The 9,727-nt window shown below is 37.2% G+C and overlaps 1 protein-coding gene across 1 annotated transcript; it reads right to left on the minus strand.

Annotated features, from left to right (window-relative positions):
* Positions 1-5,382: 5,382 nt before the first annotated feature.
* Positions 5,383-9,282, minus strand: LOC104112424 (protein neprosin-like). Its single transcript, XM_070186163.1, has 9 exons — positions 9,208-9,282; positions 7,588-7,760; positions 7,279-7,371; positions 6,995-7,180; positions 6,848-6,895; positions 6,431-6,586; positions 6,196-6,249; positions 5,923-6,063; positions 5,383-5,817 (listed from the first exon to the last, which is right to left on the minus strand). Exons 2-9 carry the CDS (start codon positions 7,750-7,752, stop codon positions 5,443-5,445), a joined length of 1,218 nt encoding a protein of 405 aa, XP_070042264.1. The 5' UTR covers positions 7,753-7,760; positions 9,208-9,282; the 3' UTR covers positions 5,383-5,442.
* Positions 9,283-9,727: the final 445 nt, after the last annotated feature.

Here is a 9,727-nt window from a genome sequence, read left to right on the forward strand (position 1 = left end):
CGATGAGAGATTTCCATTCTTCAAGTATTCAATATATTTATTCCTCCAATCCCAGGTTGAGCTTGTAGAGTTTATCTCGGAATGACCTTCCTCGATCACGGATCTCTGGAGTTGAACAACAGTCCCCGAGCTGATCTCATCTTCCTCGACCGATGACCCCAAATATGCAAGTGTATCGGCCTCACTCTTTTGTTCTCGAGGTACATGCTGTAAAGTCCATTCCTTGAAATGGTGCAAAGTAACATGCAGTTTGTCCAAATACCTTTGCATTCTATCCTCTCGAACTTCGAAGGTTTTGTTTACTTGGTTCACCGCCAGTAAAGAGTCACACTTGGCTTCAATGACTTCGAAGCTTTTAGCTAGTTCGAGACCTGCAATCGTGGCCTCGTACTCGGCCTCATTGTTAGTCAACCTAGAAGTTTAGATAGATTGCCTAATAGTGCTACCCGTGGGCGGCTTCAAAATGATGCCTAGCCCAGACCCCTTCACATTCAAAGCACCGTCTATGAAGAGGGTCCATACCCCCGATGATGTACCCGATTTTAACAAGAGTTCCTTTTCAACTTCGGGTACGAGGGTTGGCGTGAAATTGGCCACGAAGTCCGCTAAAAGTTGAGACTTGATTGCAGTACGGGGTTGATATTCGATATCGTAACCACTGAGTTCGACGGCCCATTTGGCCAATCGGCCCGATAGTTCGGGCTTGTGCAAAATATTACGAAGTGGGTAAGTGGTTAATACGTATATGGGGTGACATTGTATGGTCTTAACTTTCTAGAGGCGTGCAAGTGCCAATTTCTCCAAGTGTGGATATCTAGTTTCTGCTTCTCCTAAGGTTCGACTTACATAATAAACGGGAAATTGCGTACCTTGCTCTTCTCGAACTAGGACACCCCTTACCGTGATATCCGACACTGCCAAGTACAAGTAAAGTTTCTCATCTTCCTTTGGAGCGTGAAGCACTGGTGGGCTCGATAGGTATCGCTTCAATTCCTCTAATGCATGTTGGCATTCCGGGGTCCAAGCGAAAACGTTGTTCTTTTTGAGTAGAGAGAAAAATCTATGGCTTCGATCCGATGACCTCGAAATGAATAAGCCTAATGCATCTATCCATCCAGTTAGCTTCCGCAAGACTTTTACATTGTTTACGACGGTGATGTCTTCGATTGCCTTGATTTTATCGGGGTTGATATCGATCCCCCGATTCGATACAATTATGCCAATGAACTTGCCCGAACCAACCCCGAAAGCACATTTCTCGGGGATGAGCTTCATGTTGTTTTTCCTTAAAATTTCTAACGTTTCCTGCAAATGAGCCAAATGGTCCTCTGCGCGCAGGGACTTAACTAGCATGTCATCAATATAACTTCCATTGATTTACCTATTTGTTCTTCGAACATTTTATTTACTAGGCATTGGTAAGTAGCTTCTGCATTTTTTAGCCCGAAGGGCATTACATTATAACAATATGTTCCATACTTGGTGATAAATGAAGTCTTTTCTCGGTCCTCCGGGTTCATTTGGATTTGATTATACCCCGAATAGGCATCGAGAAAAGTAAGGATCTCGTGGACGGCCGTGGCCTCGATCATGCGATCGATGTTAGGCAGTGGAAAAGAATCTTTGGGGCATGCCTTGTTTAAATCCTTATAATCTACACACATTCTAAGTTTGTTCCCTTTTTAGGGACTACAACTACATTGGCTAACCATTAGGGATATTTCACCTCCCGAATGGACCATATTTTGAGAAGTTTAGTTACCTCGTCCTTTATGAATAAGTTCTTTACCTCAGACTGGGGTATTCTATTTTGATTCACCGGTTTGAACCTAGGGTCCAGGCTTAGACGATGCGTCGTTATCTCCAGTGGGATCCCTGCCATGTCTAAATGGGACCAAGCAAAACAATTTATGTTATCAATAAGAAATTGAATAAGCTTTTTCCTAAGTTCAGGGGTTAATCCCGTTCCTAGATATACCTTTCGCTCGGGCAGGTACTCGATCAATGTAACCTGTTCCAACTCTTCGACCATTGATTTGGTGGCGTCAGAATCTTCGGGAACAATAAAGGTTCGAGGGGTCAGAAAATCTTCCTCTTCTTCTTCTATGTCCTGCTTCCCCGATTCTGTCGAGGCTGGTGGCTGTGATTTCTATTTGACTTCTTGTTTACCTTTGGTGCTTGACCTTTCCGAGGTTGATAGTGTCGATATCGGTGTTACATCATCGACCGCAAACATTTCATTTGCCGCATGCTACTCCCCGTATACTATTTTTACACCTACCGACATCAGGAATTTCATCATTTGGTGGAGAGTCGAAGGGACTGCCCTCATATTATGGATCCAAGGCCTTCCGAGCAGGGCAGTATCTTGAATGGTTCTAGCCACGTTCACCGGTAGAATAATCTCCCCTATAGTTGTTTCACTAGCCATATTGAAGTCGTTTAAGACCCGATTTGATTTTGTTAGCCGAGCTGCTGCACGACCCTCGATCGGATGATATTCGCCGAGCTACCTGGATCCACTAAAACACGCTTAACTTGAACTTTATTTAATAAGATTGAAATTACCAGAGCGTCATTGTGGGGCAGAGAAATGCCTTCTGCTTCTTCGTTGTTGAATGATAAAGTGCCTTCGGGCACATAATCTCGGGTTCGATTTTCCCTAGTGATTGATACCTTAGTGCATTTGAATATGGGTCCCTGTGGATTGTCGACCCCACAGACGATCATATGAATGACATGTTGGGGTTCCTCCTGTTCATTTTTCCTATTGGCGTCCCTTTCTCTGAAATGATTCTTGGCTCGATCGCTGAGGAACTCTCGATGGTAGCCCTCATTGAATAGACAGGCTACCTCCTCCCTTAATTTCCTGGAATCCTCGATCATGTGACCATGCGTGCCTTGATACTTGCACATCAAATTTGGGTTTCTTTAGGAAGGATCTGTTTGTATGGGTCTAGGCCACCTAGTATCTTTCATCCTTCCGATTGCTGATACAATGCCCGATGCATCGATGCTAAAGTTATATTTCAATAAACGAGGTGCCTCTGTGGGATCAGCATACTTTTCAAAACAACTTTTGCTCATAAGTCCCCGAGAATTCTGTCCTCGATCACTTCTTCAATCGTTCTAGGCGAAATTGCATCCTGAACCATTGTTCCTTCGATCTACGATATATGTTTGATATCGGTCTCTATTCGACCTTGGCTCCCTGTCGACATCCCTCTGGTTTTTAACTGCCGACCTGTTTGGAGGTACTGAACCGGAAGGGGCTCCTAATTGGTCGTCCTCGACCCTGATCTTCGATTGATATCAACTGTGCACATCTGCCCAAGTTACAGCTGGATACTCGATCAAATTTTGTTTCAACTGACGTGATGCTATCGAATTTCTCCCATTCAACCCTTGGGTGAAAGCTTTAACGGCCCAATCATTTGTGATCGTTAGGCAACTCCATGCGTTCCATTTGAAATTGGGACACGAACTCCCTCAGCATTTCATTATCCCTTTGTCTTACCTTGAAAAGGTCTAATTTACTCGTTGCGATCTTTATGGACCCGGCGTGTGCCTTTACGAAAGAATCTGCTAACATGGCAAATGAGTCTATGGAATTTGGTGGCAGGTTGTGATACCAAATAATTGCTCCCTTCGAAAGGGTCTCTCCAAACTCTTTCAACAGCACAGATTTGAGTTCATCATCTTCTAAATCGTTACCCTTGATGGAGCATGTATATGAAGTAACATGCTCGTTGGGATCAGTGGTCCCATTGTATTTGGGTATGTATGGCATACGAAACTTCTTTAGAATAGGCTTCGGAGCCGCACTTGGAGGAAACGACTTTTGTACAAACTTCTTCGAATCCATCCCTTTCAAGATTGGTCGTTCCCCCCGTATCTGATCAACTCGAGAGTTGTATGTCTCCAGTTTTTTATCGTTGGCTTCGATTCTCTTCTCCCCTGATTCAATTCTTTTGGTGAGCTCCTCGAGCATTTTCATTATCGCAGGATCAGTCCCCGATTCGTTACCATTCGACCTTTCTTGTACTGGCTCGGTACGGCGAGTAATTTCCGGCTCGACCCTATTCGAAGCTCTATATTGATTTTGTAACTGAGCAATAGTGGCTTGCTGAGCCTGAAGCATCTCGAATATCACTTGGAGACTGACTCCTTCATCTCCTCTGCCCTGTGTTCCTCGACCACTAGATCGGCCTTCTCTGCGTACACTCCCATCGAGATCTTTGCCTAGGATCGCATTTAGAAAAACGTGCGAACTGACATCGACTGGGTTGGAAACCGGTGCTCCCTCGAGATTAGCCTATTGCACCTCGACTTCTGGAGCAATCACATTTTCATTTTCACCGTGGAATCCGAGGCCATTGTCACTGTGTGTGGATGCGTTTTGTGAGTTTGACATGTTTTAACCTGAAAGCAAAGATAATTGAAAAGAACAAGCGTAAAATAGTGCATTTTACCAAAATCAGTACTGAACAATCACTGTTATCCTTAGCCCCACGGTGGGCGCCAAACTGTTTACCCTAAAAATGGAGTAACAATTAAACTTATATTGTAATTTCAAGGATATGTGATTTAAACCAGTACCAATTAAATAGATAAATTAGACAATAAAATAAATCAAACCGGTTTGCAAACAATGCCTCGACCTCGATTCGAGATAGTCTCGAGTTTAGTTAATAAGAACAATAGAGGATGGAACAAATACCGATGAACAGTAACTAAAACAAAGAAAGCAGCGTATGTGTCTCTTCTTATCAATGAATAATGAAAATACACCTTACAAGTGAATGGGATCCCTCTTTATATAATAGAGGAATCCTAAATAAGGTATAACTCTAATAACGGAAGTAGATTCCATGATTGGCACTAATAACCGCTTTGATTTGATCTGTTCCGGAATTTCGGCCGTGATCTTCGACCGGTTACTGATATCTCGCCATTCCGTTATTACGCCTTACTCAAAGTCAGTCATGCTTGATCTCGATTGTTACTGGCCTCGATCTCAATGAACACTTCGATCTCCAGGCTTGTTTTCTATCTTCGAGCTCGAGCCTGATCTATTATGAGGTTACCTTCGAGGCAACTCCCCTGCTAACGAAATAGGGTATGCCCGATTTCGACCGTATACAATACATAACAAAATAAAAAGGTTTTCTACGTCAAGAATAAGGTAAAAAGACAAGAGAACTATCCTCCAAAAGTTGTGAGCGAAGAAAAGAATAAAATAAAGATGAAAATACAAAGAACTCGCGCAACAAAAATTATGATCAAGTATCAAAGGTAAGAAAAGAAATATTGCACCATTTCCTTATAGAATTAAAAGATATATTGAGATAAATTTACGCATTATAATCTCTATAGTAAATTAATTTATAAAGCGTATTGATTCCTTATCAATTCAGTAGTATTTGACATAACTTATTTAGGTTAGACCTCTATGCTTTCACCAGGGCCCCCATAAAAGACTGAATGCTTAAAACTAGATCCCTCACTTGGAGCATCGACAACCTTGTATAGATCAGGATTGGTCATGTAAGGTATTAAGTTGCCAGCTTCTGTTTCTTGGCCATTGTCATCTATTGTCCCAATATTCCTACAATATGCATCATAACGTGTGTCTCCTATTGGAAAAAAGCTTGAGCCCATTGGAGGTTCAAGTACCCCAGGTGGACTATATACTACTCCGCCCCATTCAATCGTTGATGCAAAGTCATTCAATTCATCAAAAATCTGTTTTGGCCAAAAACCAACTTGTGTTTGATTTCGCGTGAGCAAAAGCCACCAGTTCCCGTTGACAATGTCCTTTAGTTTTCAAAAAAGACAAAAAGGAAAAATATTTTAGTGTTATACATTAATAGAGTATCAAATAACTCATGAATTACTGAAATAGGTCTAAGACTAATTTACCCGCGTTATGTACATTTTATCTACCCACGCATCCTTACTTCCACGTTGTGTAACAGGAGAGTATACAAAATCTAAAGGTATATCTGTGTTTACAATAACAAATCCTGGACATTGTGTATTAAAACATTGATTTTTTCCTGCCTACAAAAGAAAAGCAACATATACTTTGTTACTCAGATGTCATGAATATAGATTAATGGTAAGATATATAAGACATGCCCATGTTATACAAAAGGTAAGAATAATATTCAAAAAAAGTTATAAATAACTCACTTGAAAATGTGTATATAGCCTACTTCGACCATCTCCATAAAGTGTAGGATCCACCTGCAATAATATTATACCAAAATAATACACAGCTAAAGAGACGATAAAAGCATTTGTAAAGATAGAAAAAATATGATTGCAGGTTGAGAGTTAGAAAAACTTGTTGATACTCACCAACAGAGAGATTATAAGTAATATAAGGAGAAGATAATGAACTATTAATAAAAGTCAAGATACATACTCTCCATCCAACTTGTATATTTTCTGATCCTTTTTGTATTTTCAACCGACAAGCACTATTTTGTTGGCCTTTCACACGAGGAGTATAAATAGCAGTCACCATACCAGCTCCTCCAAACTTGTTGCTTGGATTATTTTCGGTTTGAACAATAGCAAGCTAAATAACAGAAAACATGAGGTCATACAACGGCTAAAAAAATCTATTTGTTATCTTGAATTGCCCAACATTTTCTTAAGTTTTGCTTTTCTCTCTCTTTTTTCTCTCATTGTCCCCATGAAGCATCTAGTAAACTTGCTGTATTTGAGAAGAATGATTATTATTTAAGCTATTGTATTACTTATCTTGTCCTATGAAGAAATAACACTACAACAGTAAATTCAAAGAAATACGATGAAATATTAATTCCTGGATACTTACCTTGTACCCTTTGGAAGGAAAAGTTACTTTATTACTCAAGTTGTTTCCCTACATACAGTAAGAATTTTATCATGAGATAAGTATTGTTATAAGAAGGTATAATAGCTATCGTCATTAAATTTAATATAGTTAAATTCATAATCTTACATAGGAAAACGAAGTGCTGAAAGAGACATCCTCTGCGGGTGGCATAAGTTTTTGTCTGATCAGGTCATCTTTAGTAGTTCTTCTTATGGGAACTGTTCCTTTTGGACAACCGACTCCTCTTCCCAAAGGCCAACCAGTTATTGATTCGTCGGAATACTCTTTCACTATAGGCAATGTTGGTTTCATCTGTTTGCATGAAAACCTCAAAAACAATATTAATATCAACATATATTATAATATAATTAGTTTTAATTTGGACTTAAGAGAATGATGTAGAGACAAACCTGAGGGTGAAATGTGTGATTTTGCAATAATGGATGGTCAAATGCAGGCTGTTGGTAGAAATTCACACAATCGTATATATCACCATATTCCGTCTGTAGATCCAATAGTAAATATACTATGTCATTTATAAATTTTGCTTAGGAAGGTGACATTTCTTAGTCACATTTATATTCTAAATGCAATTGATTGCTTAGGAGTAGAATATTATTAAAGAAAACATTAATCATTCTATTACTATTGAACAAAATAACAAATAATTGTAACAAAGATTTTCTTTATTTACAGCGCATACCAACAAAAAATAATACCTTGATGGATTTTACAGCTGGCTTGTTTAAAAGCTTTAACTGCTTCTCTAATTCTAAGTCTTCAAGGTAGGATAATTTTGTTCTTCCTTGGACCTCATTGCAGCTCAGAAGAAGAGATATGGCAAGTACAAATATGTAACCTATTGCCCGCTGTTGTATCATCATTGTAAAAACTGAAAAATCACATTATTTGAATCATGGAAATTAGATAAGATAATAGTACAACGTCCATGAATCGAGTTATAAAGAAATTTATTCATGTACCAGAATATAAGTTAGTTTGAATACTTAAAGAAGCAAGGTAAAATTTGATTCCTTGCATACAACTAATAATAGAGGATTGAGGTTCTCCAATTCTTTAACTTTGTGTTTATGTGCTTATTTATCTCTTGCTAATTAACTTTTTTGAATAGTTATTTCAAAGTAAAAATAGGAAAAACAATGACAAAATAAGACCAGAAAAGATGAAAATAAAGTATCTGCTGTGGTATTATAATTTCAATCTATTGATTGAGGTAAACAAATTTCATATCACTACTGAATTCATATATATACTATATATATATATATATATATATATATATATATATATATATATATATATATATGTATATTACTTGAAACCAATTAATTTAAAGAAACATTATAATTCTAATTTATATATCCAACTAGACACATAATGCATTTCATAAGTCATTACAATCGGGTGTGTTTGGTATGAAGGAAAATATTTTCCGAAAAATATTTTTCGATTTTTCCATGTTTGGTTGGTTTAAATATTTTGGAAAATATTTTACTCATGAACTCATTTTTCTCCAGTTGGTAGAAAATATTTTCCCTACCAAGAAAAGGAAAAATATTTTCCAAAATACTTTTTCAATATTCCTCACTCTATTCCCCATCCCCACCAATCCACCCCACACCCCTACCTAACCCACCCCACCCCTAACCTACCCTACCTCACCACCCTCGCTCCCACCCCCACCCTAATATTTTCTTAGTAGGAAAAATATTTTAACAAAAAAAAGTATTTTCTTTTCATGATGTAGAAAAATATTTTCTTTCATTTCAACAAAAAAAAATATTTTCTTTTTATGATGTAGAAAAAATATTTTTTTTTTCATTTCAACAAAAACAGTATCTTCTTTTCATGATGTTGAAAAAATATTTTCATTTATTTAAATAAAATGATTACTTTATTTTCATCTTCTAGAAAGAGTACTTTCTTTTTTAACCAAAAAAGAGTATTTTCTTTATAGTTATGGATTTTTTTGTGTAAATATTTAGAAGAATAATTAAATTGTTGAACAAAAATAGAGTCCTGAAAACGTTGGGTTTTGGGGAGGGGAGTGGGGAGCAAGAAAACATGGGGACTTGGGGAAAGAGGGTGAGGAGAATAAAAAATTATTTTCCTAAAAAATATTTTCTACTCTCTAACGAAACACTAGAAAATATTTTCCGAAAAACGTTTTCCACTCACCAACCAAACAAAGAAAAATAAGTGATAAAACTACTCATTTTGCATAAAAATATTTTCTATGGAAAACATTTTCCAAACACGCCCAAATGTCAACTTCAACTTCAACTCAAGAAAAAATAATAAAAGGAATACTCACATACCTGACAATTCTCCAAAAGACAAGAACTGCTTCTCTATACTTTATGGCTAAGCTACAATCGTTATGCCTTTATTTAAATAGTGCAATATAGCATAGCTTCTGATTATCGTAATATAGAAGTATTCCTTAATCATCATTACTTTTTTTCCATTTGAATTATGTTTCTTTGATTTACTAGGTCAAATTGAGAAAATCCATATCATATTGACCGTGACATTTATGGTATAAAATTATTGTTGTATATTTTCATAAACTCATCATTATTGTTTTTCCATTTGAATTATGTTTCCTTGATTTACTAGGTCAAATTGAGAAAATCCATATCATATTGACCGTGACATTAATGGTATAAAACTAATGTTGTATATTTTCAGAAACATAGTAAAAGTAATACCTAAATATAGTCAAAGTGATTTGTTCAACCATTAAATTTAAAGTTGCTTATAGAGTAATGAAATGATTATTTTCCATTTTAGAGGAGAAAATGTACATATCTAATGATAGATGTTGATAATTTTGTT

Source organism: Nicotiana tomentosiformis, chromosome 9 (assembly GCF_000390325.3).
Source record: "Nicotiana tomentosiformis chromosome 9, ASM39032v3, whole genome shotgun sequence".
NCBI classification, from domain to species: Eukaryota; Viridiplantae; Streptophyta; class Magnoliopsida; order Solanales; family Solanaceae; genus Nicotiana; species Nicotiana tomentosiformis.